The 18,255-nt window shown below is 37.4% G+C and overlaps 2 protein-coding genes across 11 annotated transcripts in view; one reads left to right on the top strand and one right to left on the bottom strand.

The window, feature by feature from the left end:
- Nucleotides 1–596: 596 nt before the first annotated feature.
- On the bottom strand, nucleotides 597–2,113 carry LOC141437957 (KRAB-A domain-containing protein 2-like). Its single transcript, XM_074101563.1, has one exon. It carries the CDS (start codon nucleotides 2,052–2,054, stop codon nucleotides 777–779), a length of 1,278 nt encoding a protein of 425 aa, XP_073957664.1. The 5' UTR covers nucleotides 2,055–2,113; the 3' UTR covers nucleotides 597–776.
- Nucleotides 2,114–13,228: 11,115 nt separating this feature from the next.
- Nucleotides 13,229–18,255, top strand: part of LOC141438036 (neuronal acetylcholine receptor subunit alpha-7-like) — a 160,308-nt gene continuing 155,281 nt past the window's right edge. For all 10 annotated transcript variants that reach the window (XM_074101683.1, XM_074101680.1, XM_074101682.1 and 7 more), the window contains exon 1: nucleotides 13,229–13,370. In XM_074101683.1, coding sequence (XP_073957784.1) covers nucleotides 13,325–13,370 — 46 coding nt within the window. In that variant the 5' untranslated portion in view covers nucleotides 13,229–13,324. The remainder of the gene's footprint in view (nucleotides 13,371–18,255) is intronic.

Raw genomic sequence — 18,255 nt, 5'->3', positions numbered from 1 at the left:
CTTACCAGCCCCACGCATCATTTGTCCCCCGTGATACCTTACTTTGTTACTTCTTTGCTTTACATTAATTAAATTGTGTTATTAAACTAACAGCTGGTTTCTACGAAAGGCACAAAAGTCGGCGAATATCGGAGAAACTATGCATCCCGGTCCGGCACAAATGCATTAAGAGAAACTTGTGGCGTTGGTAACAAACTAACGAAGACTTTTTTATGAAAACAACTAAGCTAAACGTAACGATTGGTATTCGCTTTACTTTTCAGCAGTGTCGTTAAAACACTGTTTAACTCGCAGTTTAGTATGCTAATGTGTGCTTTGCATGACTGCCGTCTTTGTAAAGTGCCCGATAAATGTGTTTTCATTGAGGCTTCCAATTTTCCAAATAAACGTTTTGCGTTGTTTAAATTATCGTTTATTTTAAGCTTTTTAAGTATGTCAGATTATTGTTTGATTTGACAACTGACAAGGTTTAATTTTTTCTATTCCCACTAAACAGGAAAAGGTTGATTGGGTTACGTTGGTACTGGTCGGCATATCGCCATTAAAACTAGAAAATTAAAAACATTTCTTTTTCTTATTTTTACTTTAATGGCATTTTCAAAATGTATTTCGTTGGCAGTGAGAATACTGAACTATTGGAGTATTTAACCTCTTTTACTATACTTTTCTACTAAGCGCGTAGTGACTATATTCAATTTGTTTTTTTAAGAAGGTATTACGAATTAATTAAAATGATTACAACGTTAAAGGCTCCGTATTCATATTCCTACTGTGTTTTATTTTAAACGAGCAATTTTTGCATACACTTGAGATATTTGTTTTAGATCTTCTTCAGTTTCAATGGATTTAAGAATATTTCCAGGTATTTTCGAGCTCTGTAGTCCTGACGTCGGATCGCATCCAAATAAGGTGTGATATGGGGTCCTGCCCACAGTTTCGTTAAATGATGCATTCTTCTGGAATTGAACAAAGAGACAGCCAATAGACCAATTTGTAGAGTTGTTATCGTGCATCCAAGTGTGTAGCATATTTTCAACATCTTCATTGGTGCGCTCTACGGTTCCTAGTGTCTGTGGGTGCCTCGGGTTGCCAAGTACTATTTTACAATCTGGCCAGATGTTCATGACTTCCTCAATAACTTTGGCAGTAAATTCTCGACCATTGGTACTTTGTAACACAAACGGCGCTCCAAAAGATAAAAAGATTTTCACTAATTCCAAAGCAACATCAGTTGCTTGGTTTGTTTGGAGTGGTCTAAGCTGAACAAATTGAGTACCGTGATCTTTGTAATTTAATAACCATTTGAAATCTCCATCTGGTATTGATTGTAAGTCAATCACATCAACCTGTGCCCGGTAGTTAAAATCTTTTGAAAGTTCTTCTTTTTCATCTGCTTCCACATTTCCTTGCACTTTCACCCCTTCTTCAATTTTTTCCTTTTCTTCTTCATCGTTTTCATCAATTTTTCTTCTTTTTTGAATTTCTTCTCCTTTTGGAGTTGTAATTAAGCCTTTTCTAGGCAGTTTCCGTTTCATTTCACAAGTTGGACACAAGAAAACAAATAATTCTATCGCCTTTCTGTGGATATAAAATCTATTTTTTAAGCTTTGTATCATCTTGTCACGGCCACCATGCCCAATTTCTTCATGGATTTGAAACAATAAGTCAAAATACTGTTCTACAGGAATTATGTGAACAGTAGGTTCTTCAGGGGCCTTTTTTTTGAAAATTAAGTAATCATCATTACCAACATGAATTAAATCATACTTTGCACACAAATAATATTGTGAAGATGTTCGTCGAACACCGGAATCTAACGCCGCCTTAGCGGCTTTCATGTCTCGTATAACCTCCAAAACCCGATCACTTGTCCACGGCTTTTTAACGGTTCCAATCTGCTCATTGTAAAAATTAGCAAGTTGTATGTCAAATGATTCCTTAAATGCACTATTCTCACACGTATTTTCACTGTCTTCACTCTTAATAACAACAAAAACCTCACTTTGTTGTGACGAAGTTGCGTCTTGAGACGCCATTTTGAGACTAAATGACATAAATGCGACTGCAGCGCTATTGGTGCAAATATTTGGAACTAAAACTCTCGAAGCGGCGTCGCCATGACGCGCTGAATTGTATTGTGGCGGTTCGTCAATCAGCCGCTTTGTGAAACAAGAGGCGCTGTTTAGTAACGGGCACGTAACGTGACTAGCCGCCGCATTGCGTCTACTGCGCAAGTACAGATAGGTACGTTTGTCACAGCAACAACCGTATTAGAAAACGACGCCTTTTCGTCAATTGACTGGTCGTAACGCAGCGTTCTAAATAATATACATATATAGGTATTATGATAGGATTATTATGTTGTTCAGTAGGTAATATCTAGAAAACGATTTTAACGATTTGGATATGCGAGTAGGTAACTTCATTTACCAACTATGTATTACAATCAAGTGAAAGTATGCATTTTATTTGAATCAATTGTACCTGTGTGTGAAAAAAAGTTTATTTTAAGTACTTACCTACTGTATAATGTAGGTCGCAATGTGCTGTTTTATATGCCAGTTACTTCACCAGCGCTTTCGGAAATACCGAACCGTCGTTGTTAAGAAGAATGCGCTGCAAGAAACTTAGCATAATAATAATAGTATAATTTAAACATCATCATCATCATCATCATCTGCCCGAAGACGTCCACTGCTGGACAAAGCCAGTATAATTTAATAATACAATTCAATTTACAATATAATTTATACTATTCGATGTTTTTTTAAATTCTTATTTCTTCCTAACGTGTTTTTTCTGTGTACCTATCGAATATGTGTAAATAAATCTCTCTCTCTTTCTCTTACCAAAACAAAAGCACTACTGGAGACCAGGGTGCGAGGATATATATCCATGGATATATATTATGGTATATATCGCGATATATATATCAATGGATTTTTTTTATAAAGTAAGTATAATATCCATTTTATTAAATTTCAGAAACTAAACTAACTTGCCAAGTGCGAGTCGGACTTACGCACGAAGGTTTCTGTACCATTATCTTAATACAACATTAGACATTAGCAAAAAACGGCAAAAAAACACGTTTGTTGTATGGGACCCCTTAAATATTTATTTTATTTTAACTATTTATTTTTAAGGGAAACTAAATATTCTGTGAAAATTTCAACTGTTTAGCTATCACGGTGCATGAGATTCAGCCTGGTGACAGACAGACAGACAGACAATGGAGTTTCAGCAATAGGGTTCCGATTTTGCCCTTTGACTACGGAACCCTAAAAAGTTGAATAATCTGGGTGTGTTTTTTGTTTTTGCCGGATTTTAGCCACAAAATACAAATTAAATTGAATTGTCAGATTCTGTTCACTAGTTAGGTAAGAAATAATATACTTAATTTAGAGTCAATTATATGTTTTTATTAATATATTCCTTATTTACGAGCTAACTTATTCAACAAAAGCAATGACCAACATGTAACTAATCAATATAAAATAAAAACTATGAAGTATAATTATTATTATAGCTATTATAGTTATATTATTAATTAATCAAAGCTTGTAAAATAGTTTGTTTTTGCGCACAATTTAAAAAATAAATAATTTGGATATATATCTGATATATATCCGATTTGTATAAAAAAATCCCATTTTTGATTTTTATTATAAAAATGGGATTTTTTCGCACCCTGCTGGAGACGAAAGGGCTAGCACCTGGCAGCTATCTCTCTCGACGAATCACATCACCATTCAACCAGGGAATGCTGCCAGCCTCTTGGGCACCATGCCACGGGGGCCTTTTTACCCGACTGCCGGAAGAATGGTTATGTTTAAATAGATTTAATTTAGTTGGTATTAAGTTTTTAAGTTAGGTAAGTAGGTATTTAGTTTATAGTTAAGTTTTATTTAGGGTTATGTTTTCGTACTTTATATTGTGTGTATTCTGTCTTATTTATTGAATAAAGATTATCAAAGCTAAAAAAACCAAGTTAGAAATAGTAAGAGTAAAAATAAAAAGTACTAGGCATTTGGTTTACATAATCGATATTTTTAGGGATAAGTATTGAGGGTCCTTTAGAGTAACAACTACATTTACCTAGTTAGTTGTCTATTACAGGTAAATATGTAGGTATTTTATGTCTGCCCTCAAGAAAACTGGCCAAGCGCGATTTGGACTCGCACATTGAGGATTCTGTACAAATTTAAATAATAGCAAAATTATGTCTGTACCTACTTCATACTACCTACTCGTATTTCTATGAAAAAAATAAATAATTCTAAAGTAATTTAGTTGATTCTTCTTTCTGTAAAAAGGTTGCCTGGAAGAGGTCGCTTTTAAGCGATAAGGCCTCCTATTGCTTACCTTGTAATTATCTCTCTGTGCACATGTTTTATACAGATCGCTTACTATTTCTGGTGAACAGTTAAGGGTCGTTTTAATGGAAGTACCAATTGTATTGTAATTTTTCCGGATCAGATTTTCGGTCTTATTCCATTACTTGTGTTGTTGGCCTTTCCTTCAAGCCATAATATATTTTTAATTAATATAGCAAATAATTTTATTCTCTCTTTCTTTCTTTCTATGTCAAGGGGACGTATTTATTGAATCAGGCGTTACTTTGCGGGGGTCCATATCAATGAACTAAAACAATTACTCTGCTCACCCGCGATCATGGTAGCTTTTTATGCATGAAATGTGTGTGTGGTGTGTGTGTGTGTGTGTGTGTGTCCACCTCCTCACTGTAAGAACACACAAATCCATCTATCACCACCACCACACTACACTGATGCGTTTCGAATCCAACCAGAGGTCATCTTCAGAGCAACGCAAACAAAATGTTAGACACGAATGCGGTGGTGACGATAGTTGGGTTTGTGTGATTTTTGTGTGCTCTGACAGTGTGGAGGTGGAGGAGCTGCATAAACACACATTTATTGCATAAATGTAACTATCATGAGGTCGCGGTGATTTAGTTAATCTAATATGGACCTCCGCTAAGTAACGTCTGATTCAATAATAAACTACTCAATTAGACATTAGACATGGAATCTTATAAAACACGATTTTACCAAAAATATAGGTAAGTAGTAAGTATTAATTTAGAACATAGAGATAAGGTATCTGTACTTGCGAGAGAAATTTTTCATTCCGCGGAAAGTAACAGTTGTAATGATGATGAAAACGCGGGTAGTTGTGTGCCGGTGTCAGTTTCGTCGGGTAGTCGCGCGAGCAGAGCGGCGGCGCGCAGTGCGCGTGTTGCAGCAGCCGGCGAGTCGCGTTGCTCCGAAGACGAAGGGCTACGGATTAGCCCGAAACATGTCGAGCTAAATTCGATTTAAGACGTGAGTTATTCGGGTCAATATATTTAAAATAAGTACTAATTTAATTTACGTTGCTTTACTTACTAAGTAAGTATACGAAAAATTACATTGAACATTATTTTCCCAACTCGCAGACACACAAAGCTTCAATTTCAAAAGGTTTAAAACAGTCGTTGGGTGTAAGTTTACTTGTTTACTTCTACTATTTCAACACATATAGTTATAGCCATTTGTTTCGTCTATCGCTTAGGGTATCCGGCCACTAGACTTTGAAGGAGCAGGGAGATAACCGATCAGCGTAGTTCTCATCTCAAACATAAACATGCAGGGGTTTTGTTGTTTCTAGATTAATTATATATTACTGACACAACATATTTTGTTTTAAATATAAAAAGTAACATAATTTACATTGATATGATATTTTCACTTAACTGGCTGTTAAAATTCTCATCTTAGACATAAGTGTTATTAATTATATTAATGTTTTTCACTTACATTAGATATCTACTGACCAAGTATAAAACAATTAGCTTGCATTTAAAATAGTCACTAGGACCTTATAGGCTCATGCGTGCAAGAAAAATGATTTCGTGTCTTTATCTCGCTCTAAAATACGCGAAATAAATAAGTTTCACGTATCTACAAGATGTTGCCCGCGACTTCGTCTGCGTAGAATTCGTTTTTCCGGGATAGAAACTATCCTATGCCCCGGGATTCAAACTATCTGTATATCGAATTCCATCTAAATTGGTTCTGCAGTGTAGATGTGATGAGTTAACAAACAAATAAACAAACAGACACAAACTTTCACATTTATAATACTAGACTGCTACCCCCGACTCCGTCCGCGCAGAATTCATTTAGCTCTATTCCGCGGTAACCATGAAATTTTCCGAAATTAAAACTAGCCTATGTTCTTAGCTTAGCTGTAGCCGAATTTCATCTAAATCGGTTCAGCCGTGTAGATATGATTTCGCATTTATAATATTGTGGGAAATAGTGTGAAATAAAGTATTATTCTTTAACTCTCAGATTTTAAATTGTCAAATTCAAATCGTTTATTCTGTAAATAGGCCGCAATGAGCACTTTAACAAGTCATTTTTTTTTAATATTACCAGCGCTTTCGGAAACACAATTATTGCCAAGAAGAATGCGCCGCAAGAAACTTGGCAGAAAGTCACAATGGTTTAGACTATTGCGGTCATTACTAATTTTATGATTTAAATCTGGGTTTTGTTTCACGTACCTTGATTTTAGAATAGCTCGATATTTCGACACAGTTACATGCGCCATGATCACGAAACGACTCGAATATCGCGAGCTTCTCTAAAATCATTATACGCGGAACAAAACCAGAATTTAAATTATAAAATTGGGAGAAAATAGGTTTTTTTTTGAAACGAAGATAACGTCCACTTCACTCAGTGGACTGGACAGCAACCCTATTCTACACGGCACATTGCGCAGCCTTCTGTCTCGTCGTAGTTTAGTTTTACGAGTCTGCACCAACTTGCTGGATAAATATTTTTCCTTTAAGACTTAATTTCTCGGTCCCCGGAGCAACTAAATTGTAGTGCGTTATAAAAACTTTTGAAAAGCTTAAACATGTTTAAAGTTTTAGTGAAACGGGACGAGGTCTCGAATGTTTGAGATAGTTATTGCTGTAAACGTTTAGGTCGAATTAGTACTGTTGTATGTAATGGTGAGGCTAAATTACGGCTATATGCAATGGCGGTACCCCTTTTTAGGGTTCTGTGGTCAACTAGGAACCCTTATAGTTTCGCCATGTCTGTCTATCCGCGGCTAATTTAAGCTCAGAGACCGTTAGTACTAGAAAGCTGTAATTTGGCATGAATATACATATCAGTCACGCCAACAGTGGTAAAATAGAAATAATTTTTTTTTTGGGTACCTACCTCGCAATACACGTAAAGTGGGGCTGATTTTTTTTCTCGACTAACCCTATAATGTGGGGTATCGTTGGATAGATCTTTTAAAACCATTAGGGTTGCTCAGACAATTTTTCGATTCAGTAATCTGTTTGCGAAATATTCAACTTTTTAAATTGCAAATTTTCATTAAAATCGAGTTTTAATTTTTTTTTATTCGACTGGATGGCAAACGAGCATGTGGGTCTCCTGATGGTAAGAGATCACCACCACACATGGACACCTGCAACACCAGGGAAATCTTAACTGTTGGGTGAAAAATTTTGAAAAAATTCAGGATGGTGGTACCTAAGTACTATATCAAATTTACAAGGAAAATTATAACGGCTAAGATTGCTTGAGAAATATTAGTAGTTTAAGAGTAAATAGCAGCCTAAGGTACAAAAATATGCCAAAATTTGGAAGGTTCAGTACACAACACGAAATCCTTAGAAAAATATTACCTACTGGATTGTTTCGTAATGGCTATGGAACCCTATCTTGGACGTGTCCGACACGGTCTTGGCCGGTTTTTAAAGTATGTCTTTGAAATATCATTCACAAAAATTTCAAACCTCACACTAAATAGAAAACTCAAAAAATTCAAAGTCAAAGTCAAAATATCTTTATTCAATTTAGGCTATAACAAGCACTTATGAATGTCAAAAAAAATCTACCACCGGTTCGGAAAAACCTCTGTTGAGAAGAATCCGGCAAGAAACTCAACGAGGTATATTTTTTTTAACAGATTTACAATATTATTAAATGATAATTATGTATAGGTACATCACAAGTATTTAACACAACTTTATTTTTAACAAAACTGTTTTTGACCCCCGACGTAAAAGGAGGAGTGTTATACGTTTGACTCCAATATCTGTCTGTTGCATCGTAGCTCTCAAATGGATTGACCGATTTTGATGCGTTTTTTTAGGTGAAAGCGAGTTTCCTGGTTCCCGGTTTCCGGTTCGCAACTGTACATACGTAGGTAGTCGTAAACTTGATCTAAGTCTAAAAATTTCGTCAATAGGGTTTTCACAGGCGAAATATCGCTAGATGGCGTTAGTATCGTGAGATCCGTTTGACGTTTGACGCTTGCTCGTGATTGGTTAATTAACTAAATGAGCCAATCGCAAGCAAACGTCAAACCTCACGAGACTAACGCCATCTAGCGATATTTCACCTCTGTGAAAACCCACATAAAAAAAACCTACATTCTCAAGGGCGTGTTTTAAATAAAGCGGTAGGCTGTCTAACGCCCGGGTGCTTGCGATCGTATCCTTCATCTCTTTCTACCTTCATCTTATACCATGTGGTAGAAAGAAGCGGCGAAAACGATTGTGTTTCCAAGTGATAAAAAGCATTAGCCATAGTCATAGTCATATCTCTTTATTCCATTGACACAAATAAATTATGCACTAGAACAAGTCTTACATACGAGTATTACAAAAAAAAACCTACAGTTAACAAAGGGAAAAAATTAGCGGCTCTGATTTACTTAATAGCGAGTGTAGAAAGCATCTCTGAAGTAGTTTCGGTATCCTATCGTCTGAAAAAGCTTTATTCTGCAGTTTAGAGCAACAGGTATTTTATCTCCGACCTAACAGCTTCAGAATAGGTAACAGAAACTAATTATCCAATGAGGGCTATCGTTTTTTGTCTCACTAGATGGCGCACTGTAGCATGAGGTTTTTGAGTATGGCTTTCAATGTCTGTTATTACGGGCGTGAAAACAAAGTTTAGATTAAAATCATATTTAATACACCTTAAAACCGTGCCATAAAAATATCGAGCATGCCACAGTGTTGCATAGTCCCCGTTTTGTTCGGAAAAAAGGGAGGACAAAGGTTTCCGAAAGACAAAACTGTCTCAAAACACAGCCCCGGAACGCATATTTGCTATAATTAATTTCAGATATTGCAAAATATTCACAAATTTATTCTAATTATAAATAAACCCGCGTAGCTCACCCAAAAACTATAAGATTTGACATTTCGGAGACCTCACGCTACACTAGCGCCTCTAGCGGCGAATTCATACGCGATAGCCCTCATTGGCAAGCAGCCTTCGCACCTCTCATTTGGCTCTAGGTTAGGTACGTATTTTTAAGTACGTTATTGACTTATTGTATTGTTCGCTAAATTTCACAATTTGTTGAAAAGTTTTAAGTAAGACATTATTTTGATCTTGATGCTTTTAGCAAAAATGATCTTATCTTGCGTCAATCGTTGCTCACCTTCAATGAGGGTTTTCGACAGAGGTGAAATATCGCTAGATGGCGTTAGTATCGTGAGGTACGTTTGACGTTTGCTCGTAATGAGGGCTATCGCGAATGAATTCGCCACTAGAGGCGCTAGTGTAGCGTGAGGTCTCCGAAATGTCAAATCTCATAGTTTTTGGATGAGCTACACGGGTTTATATATAATTAGAATAGGTAATTTGGTGAATATTACGCAATATCAGAAATTAAACATGGCAAATATGCGTTCCGGGGCAATGAATGTCTGTGTTTTGAGACAGTTTTGTCTTTCAGAAACCTTTGTCCTCCCTTTTTTCCGAACAAAACGGGGACTATGCAACACTGTGACATGCTCGAAATTTTTATGGTACGGTTTTAAGGTGTATTGAATATGATTTTAATTCATAAACCAATATCGGTTTCATTAAAATTTCGAGCATGATTAAAATCTAAACTTTGTTTTCACACCCGTAATAACAGACTTTGAAAGCCATACTTAAAAACCTTACGCAACAGTGCGCCATCTAGTGAGACAAAAAACGATAGCCTCATTGGTTAAATAACTAAATGAGCCAATCGCAGGCAAACGTCAAACGGTCCTTAAGATGGTTCCCCTTGTTCATGCAAAAAATTTGTCATCATTCTATTTTGCATAATCTGTTAACGCATAATAATATTTGTGTCGAAACTGTTTTCGCATAATTCTTTTTCGCATAACCAATGTAAGCCGAATGGGCAGAAAGCAGAAAGCAGAAGGCAGAAAATGACTTGCGCATAAATTAGTTACGCAGAGAGTTACTTTCGCATAACGTAATTTTGACTATATAGTTAAATGAGTATCCTTTAATATTACAACAGAAACGATGGTTTTTCTCAAGTTTGCTCTGTTTTTTATTACTTAAGCTTACTAACGTTAAGCCAATCTACTTCTCTGGAAACTAGTTACTAGTGGGTGGTAGTATTTTTATAATGCGGGGACATGACATGACTGTGACAAAGTCGACGAAGCTTCGCGGGGCTTCTATTTGTAAATTGAGGGACATAAGATAACTAACGAACCTATCCAGGTTAAAAGGAGGGTAGATTATGTTTGTTCTTTTAATATGGGGGGCTCCGCCCTCCGGAGCCCCCTGCGGGGGGCTTCGCCTGCCCGTCCCCCCTTTTTATGACCGAGCCTCTTTTAATGGTGGCTGTCCATTACGTTATAAATACAATTCTAACCTAATTTAATAACCTGTTTTTCTAGTCATAATTATATTGTTTTACCATTTACCGTTTTTAGGCTTCCGTATCCAAAATGGCAAAAACGGAACCCTTATAGTTTCGCCATGCCTGTCTGTCTGTCCGTCCGCGGCTTTGCTCAGGGAGTATAAATTCTAGAAAGCTGTAATTTTGCACGAATATGTAAACTATGCCAACAAAAAGGTACAATAAAAAATAAAAAAAAATTTTTTTAGTGTACGTCCCATAGACGTAAAGTAAGGGTGTTTTTTTTTCTCATCTTAACTTGTAGTGTGGGGTAGGTATCGTTGCATAGGTATTTTAAAATCATTAGCAGTGGGGCTAAATCAACCCTTAACCTGTCACGCGTCCTAGAGACTACATTATTCTCTAACTTTTTTGTGCGGGAAATGTCCTAGAGACTACTTACTGTTAGTTTCTATATAGGACCCGTGACCGGTAAAATTTTTTTTTCAATAACATTTTTGAGGCAATATTCAATTTTTATATGTCCAGATGTTTTAGACGACCAGATGGCCTAGTGGTTACGAAGCTTGAGGTCCCGGGTTCGATTCCCGTTTCGGGGCAGATATTTGTATGAAAAATACGAATGTTTGTTCTCGGTTTGGGTGTTTACTATGTATTTAAGTATGTATCTATCTATAAAATTATATTTATCCGTTGCTTAGTACCCATAACACAAGGTTTGCTAAGCTTACTTTGGGACTAGGTCAATTGGTGTGAATTGTCCCGTGATATTTATTTATTTTATTTATTATATGTTGTAATTAAATGTTTAAAGAATAAAAAAAAGCCAGTTGATTTAGTCGGGACTTTAACATTGCCAGACGCCACTTATTTTTTAAATTATTTAAACATTCAACTACAACATATAAAAATTGCATATTGCCTCAAACATATTTTTGAAAAAAAAAATTAGGGGTCAATTTAGCCCCGCTATTCACCAGCCAGGTCTGCAGTTCCGTGTTGGGGTATAATAGGAGAGGTATGGGACAGGTTTTCAGTTGGTCTCAAATACCTACCTACCCAAAAATTAGTGCCAGCTCTCCTATTATTATCGCTATCCCGCGGAAGGTATGCATTCCTACTATTTATACAATTTTTTATACCACATTTCATCAAAATCGGTTCCGACAGACAGAGAGAGAGAGAGAGAGAGAGACAAAGAAACAGATTTAAACTCTTTTTTTTTTCCAAGTCCATGTTTTGTTGTCCATATGTCCATGGGCAGCGGTGATGGCTTTCCGTTGGGTTAACCGCCTGCTAGTTTGCCCTCTATCATATAAAAAATACTAAAATTATCTGTCTTGGTCGCATACTTGCATGAGTCATTAAAATAAAGTAAGACAGACAAACCCAACATACATGAATGTAAAAAAAATGTAAATTGTCATCATCTCAACAAGCGCGGGCCGCGTGCACCCGCGTGTATCTCTCAAATACGCCTTCGCATCCCTATGGTAATGTGGCGAGATTTACATGCCGCTCATCCACAGAAATGGAAATACAGTTTCACTTAATAGAATAATTTATATATCGAATTCGGCTAATGTATTCCATAAGTTTGCATTCATGAATCGGATAATATGAAAAAATTAACAGGCCAGACAGTCTGAAAGATTAACGTATTTTGAAAGGTTGATGGAAGTGATGCAGACATGAGCTTGCCTTCGGAATCCAAAAGTTTAATGGTTACTTGACCTGAAATGTGAATTTCAGAATTAAATTATTATTATTATTTTTTTTTTTTTTAATTTATGACGGTGGAAGCAGTCGACACTTCCACTGAACGTTGATTATAGTTAGAGTTTAGTTTTGTAACTAAGGGACCCCATACATCCCTGTATTATTATTATTATTTTTTGTATTTTCTTTTATTTCATTGTATACTGTAGTTTTTAAGTATTTTATTTGTAATTATTTTATGTTGAAAAAATGACTTTCTGCCAAGTTTCTTGCGGCGCATTCTTCTTGGCAATGATGGTCTTTCCGAAAGCGCTGGTAGTTTTAAAAAATGACGTGTAAAAGTGCCCATTGCGGCCTATTTACTGAATAAATGATTTTGATTTGATTTTTTTTTTTTTTTTTTGATGAGACTGAGACCCGCCCAGTGAGCGGCGAGCGGCGCGGCGAGCGCCTCGTCGCAAATATTCCATTCGTTTTAAACGCGGGCCCGGGCGAGACGCTAACTATCTCTAGGGCCGCCAAGGGCGCGCGAAGATTAGAGCGAGTCGCGATCGCACGGCGAGCCTGCAGCGACCTTGAGCGGCTGCCCTACTTAGCGGCCCGGGCACATCCCTCAATTACGACTTCCGAGCGTCTCACGCTCGCGACGTGCCCTAATCGTCTGAAAGAAACTATAGTATCGAATGATCCGAGCATAAAGAGATTCGGTGAGCCTTTTCTCGGGGCAGGGCCGGGCTGGGCGGCGCGCACCTGGAGACTGCGCAGCGCGGCGCAGGGGGGGGCCCGGCAGCGCCCAGTCCCGCGCCGAGTGCCGCTCGGGCCGGCCGTCATCCCACAGGCCGCATGAGCGCGCCGGAGTGCTAGCGCAGCGTGCGCGGGTGTGGTATGCCCGCGCGCCGCCGCCATGGGCCCTCTGTTGGCGGCCTGGGCGCTGCTGGCCTTGCTGCCCGGTGAGTGACGCGCAACAGGCGGCCGCCGCGCCCCCGCGTTTGTTTACCCGATTGAATCGATTGGCGTGGAGCTGAGGTGTTGTGAGTGTGCTCGAGCCGGAACCTTCCTGGCGGATCGTTCTCCGAGGACCGGTAGAGGTAACGGTTACAGCGAGTGCCACCGAAGCATCCCGACTGAATTTTCAAACGCGACCGCCGCCAGGCGAGTGTAGGGCTCACCCTGAGGTCGCGTGGCACGTGGGGCTGTATCTATAGTTTTCCATCTTCCGTTACACGGCGCAATAAACCGAACAAACTCTTTTACGAGTGAATCTCCGCGCGGGCGGCGATCCGCTCGTGCCTCGTATGATAAGATGGAAATTTTATGTTTTTGCTCTTAGCATTTTACGACTCACCTTATTGGAGCCGTCTCGGCCCTGATTTCCTTTAACTTGCTTGTCGCGTGGATAACATTTGCATTTTTTCTCAAAAGTACGAATACTAAAGCCGTAAGTCTGGTACCTGTATGAGAACTTCACTTTAGGGACAAAGATATCTAAATTAAGCAACAGTTGTTCTACATTTCTAAGAAATAGTAGAGTGTCTATTATCTGAAAGTTTACTATCGTAGAGTACTCAAAACAATAAAGAACTATATAATGTATCAACACACTTATCAGCAGAAATACGTACAAGTTAAATGCATAAAACGTAAACTATATTACTGAAATATGTCCATTCATCGTCACAAACATCCTTCAATAAAACACGCCTCGTCATTCCGCTTAAACCGGCCTAAAGGACTCAATCACTTGATAAAATAAGTGGACCCAGGTCCGACCATCATTCACGCTACATCTCATCTCCCCAGCCATCCGTTATCTCATCCAATTCTCCCAGATATTACCCCGTCATTTCGCAAACATCGGATGAGACGCCATTTGTAATTTTCTAGCCATTCCTCCATCGCGAGCTACGAGCGACTCGAAATTAAAGTTAATTGATTTTCATTCGTTCAAAATTATTAAGGTAACGATTTGAGTTGCAACTTAACAAGGTGTTAGCATTGCCAGTATATTTAACAGATACCTACTACAGCATCTGTAGATTCTAAGAAAAAAAAACAGATACTTACCTACATCTAATATAGATTCTGTAGATTCCAAGAAAAAAAAATCCAATTATGCCAATTTACTTTGTGTAGATTTGTTCTGGAATAAAAAAATCTCCCTTTATTCTGATATAATACCCCTGGTGTTGCAGATGTTTATGGGCGGTGGTGATCTCTTACCATCAGGAGACCCACTTGCTCGTTTGCCATCCAGTCGAATAAAATATATAATATATATAATTACAAAAGTTGCAAAACTAAAGAAAACCGATCTAGACAGGTTTAGTTAAGAGAAAGTAGGTAAGTACTAATCTTTTAGTTGAGAGATAGTTTAGTATCTTTAGGCACTTAATTGAAACTGAAAACAATACCAAGTTATATCGTCAAATTGACTTTGAATTGCGGTCGATTTTATAAGGTCATTTGTCAATGAACTCCTTTTTCGTGCCTTCTACTCTTTTTAGACGTCTTCATCGATCTTCTTTTCATTTATCTGTCATCACATCATTTGTGTACCTTATATGGACAATCTTGATTTTATAGCAATTTAAATCTACCAAATTAGCTACAATACCATCAAAATCACCCCTGTTACAGTACACAATGTAGCTTTTACCATGTACTTTATTTTTGCAACCCTCAGCTCACAAAAGAAACAAAATAACAGGCAATTCAGACAACGCTTTCAAAACGTTTTCCTCCACTTCTAGAGTCATAAGCAATAAAACACAACATGTCCTCGTTAACAACCCATAAAGTCCTCATTCGGTACACTTGTACCCCAAGGGGCATAACTTGCGATCTTCCCAAGGCTCAAGCACGTTCGGCCAGTTCCCGCTACCTTATGAAACCGCAGAATATTTCATCGTGGTTTAATGTTTGATCGATTTGTGGAGATAATCGGCGAGTATTATAGTTGGATCTCTGCCGGGGTTCAAAGGGGAAGTTTTAACCACGTTAAGGGAAAGTTTGATAGCGTACTCCGCGAGCTTTTTGCGTTAGTTTCTACTCGCCCAATAATCGAGTGCGCTTTTAAACTATTAAAGTTTTGGTTAAGTAAAATTTTACTTGGTCGAAGATTGGGAACTTTCAGTAGGTTACGAAAGTCTGAAGGCGTATTATCACGATTAATATAAAATGTACGGCTCCTACTAATGGTTACACCATCTACATTATGAATAGTTTTTAGCTATCCAATTCCGTCATTGTCATTTTTGTAGCTAAATCTCAGAAAAAACAGTGAATATAAAACAGAGCTGCTATCTTCGCCATTTACAGTTTTTACGACCCAATAAACATAAAAATAATAGTTTGACATCTTGATCTAGATTGAATCAAACTGTTGCCTATTTGTTAGCTAAACATCAAATCAAATAAAAAATACATAAGCGAGCCAATCAACTTAATCGGTCCAGTACATTTGTTCGAGCTGCGTCACTGACGAACAGATAGACAGAAACATGAATGATTCTATAAGGGTTTCATTTTTCACTTTGATGTACAGAACCCGAAAAACAATTATATCAATTGAAATTCCAACAAAAACTCACCTGTGCCGGGCACCAATCAAAGGACATTAAAACTTCATCAGTCACCGGGATTTATCCATCGCTCTGTCACGCATCGATCATCGCCGCCATTAGGGATCGCCCCCCCCCGTTAGTGGATATATAACCCGAGGGGTAAATGTAGTCCTATAGTCACTTTAACACGTATAGTGCGATGGGCAAAATAATGGACTGCAATATCTTTGGGTCACGTTTGTGGTAGAAAATTTATCGATTCCGTGTCGCAAATGTCAGGAATATTACAAAGATGCATGAAATACTTTATTGTACATGAATAAACAAAGTACCTAGCACAATTGGTCAACGTTTAAGTTTCACGTACAAACGTGAACTTATTAAGTATCTAATATAAGCTATTTTCCGGCATAGGTTATTAAGATAAATATTTTAATGTAAAGAAATATTTTTGCAATCTACAAAAAAGTTTATTAACAATGTGACAAAAGTTATGAGTTGAAAAGCATCTCTCTTTCGCACTCTCTTTTTCGGTAATCTCTTAAAGTTCTTATAATTTCTGACTTACCTTATCTGAGTTATAAAGTGCTTAATATCCTGAGTAAGCCGCATTATTTAGTCTTACGTATGACAAACCATCATTATGATTCAGTTTACTATTTGAAACCAATAGATCTCAGTTAACACATTCGAGTAGAGACTCGAAAATAAAAAGACATAGTCAATATACATCCCAGTTTACACACAGCTAAACCTACAACAAAACAACTCGTTAGCAGGTTCGCGTCCGCTCCCCAGTGGCCACACAGGCAGAAAACCTCGAAACGTTACCTGCCCAACTGATTTATTTGCCGTTCGCAAAGGCCTAATTGGTTGGCCGTTGGAGCCCATATGGGCATGCCAGCAAAGGCATTTTGTGGCCCCTAACGCATTCCAGTGTTATGAGGTCTCACAGCCGTACTATGTGTGAAGATTGAAAATTAATTTTAAGGGGTCGTTTCGTTCAAGTTTTGCACTAATTTTTGTGTTTATATGTATAATCCTACTAATATTATAAATGTGAAAGCTTGTGAAAACCGAATGTTTCTTTTCAGCAGTGAAGCATTTTTATCGTGATAATAATATCGTGCTAAACTTTTATGGACAGATATTCTCTAAAACCATGATGTGCGTATTTCGCAAAAAATAAAGCAGAGCAGTAATAGCAGAGCAAAAGTAGAGAGCCGATAGCAAAAACTACAAAATAAGATGATAGGTACGTTAGAGTGAATGCAAATAGAATAAATTACCAATTCCTAATTTTCTATAAATATTTTTCAAGAAAGTTATTTTTATAAAGTTGTTATTTTGATGTGTTTAACAGACTTAAAAAGATTGAAGCCATTGACTTCACAGAACTACCTGGTTATTAATGCCTTTGTAGTTAATCTATGAAATCAAAATATTCAATTGTGTTCAACGTAATTTTGTTTCATCCAGGCGTTACTTTTTTTTCCTCAATGATCTCGCCATTTTACAAATCCCTTTCTTTGGTGTACCTCGCAAGGCAAGGTTAAGGTAGGGAAGGGTAGGGTAGGGGGTAGGGTAGAGTAGGATAGATTAATGGGTAAAGGAATGGTAAGTTTGTACTTCAGTTCAACGTAAATTAAAAGCAAACTGTCGACTTAGATTAAAACACAACAGTGACCCTACTGCCTCAGTTTTTGAACTTAACCTAAAAGCCGTCAAACTCTTCAAACAGCGCTTCTTAACCCAGTCACGTGCCGAGCTTTGTATATTTAATCTAAGGACCCAGTTAAACGCCGCTAGCCCCCGGACACGTCGAATTTCACTTTCCAGTCCACAGTCCGCTAAAAAACGTTACGTAGCTTTCCATTTTGCATTTAAAATTAGAAACATAAATTTGAATTCGTAACATAAATTTGAATCGCTTACTAGCCAGGAATAAGTGGTACCTAGTTGAAAAGAAGACACGTGGTTTCGAAGTAATTAATTATGTAATATTGAGAACGTTACAAGAGTGAAATTAGATAGTACCTATAATAAATGCTATTCTGTTGCCTGTACTTGCATTGCCATCTTGCTACATATCTGTATCAAATTTCAAGTCAATACAATCACTAAATGTTAGTGAAATTTGACTTCTAATATGAAGAAAACTTACACACGAGTAATGCAATTTAAATAAAAGCTTAAGGGTGTTTTAAAACGGTAAATAATGGGGGCTCAAGGTTCAGCACAAGACTTAATCCAACAAACTGAACTTTAACTG

The sequence above is a fragment of the Choristoneura fumiferana genome, chromosome 18 (assembly GCF_025370935.1).
Source record: "Choristoneura fumiferana chromosome 18, NRCan_CFum_1, whole genome shotgun sequence".
Classification (NCBI taxonomy): domain Eukaryota; kingdom Metazoa; phylum Arthropoda; class Insecta; order Lepidoptera; family Tortricidae; genus Choristoneura; species Choristoneura fumiferana.
The sequence above is the reverse complement of the archived record's forward strand: the minus strand, read 5'-3'. Positions and strand labels throughout refer to the sequence as shown.

Coding starts and splice junctions, on each gene's coding strand:
- LOC141437957 (XM_074101563.1), bottom strand. CDS start 2,054: ATGTCATTTAGTCTCAAAATGGCGTCTCAAGACGCAACTTCGTCACAA.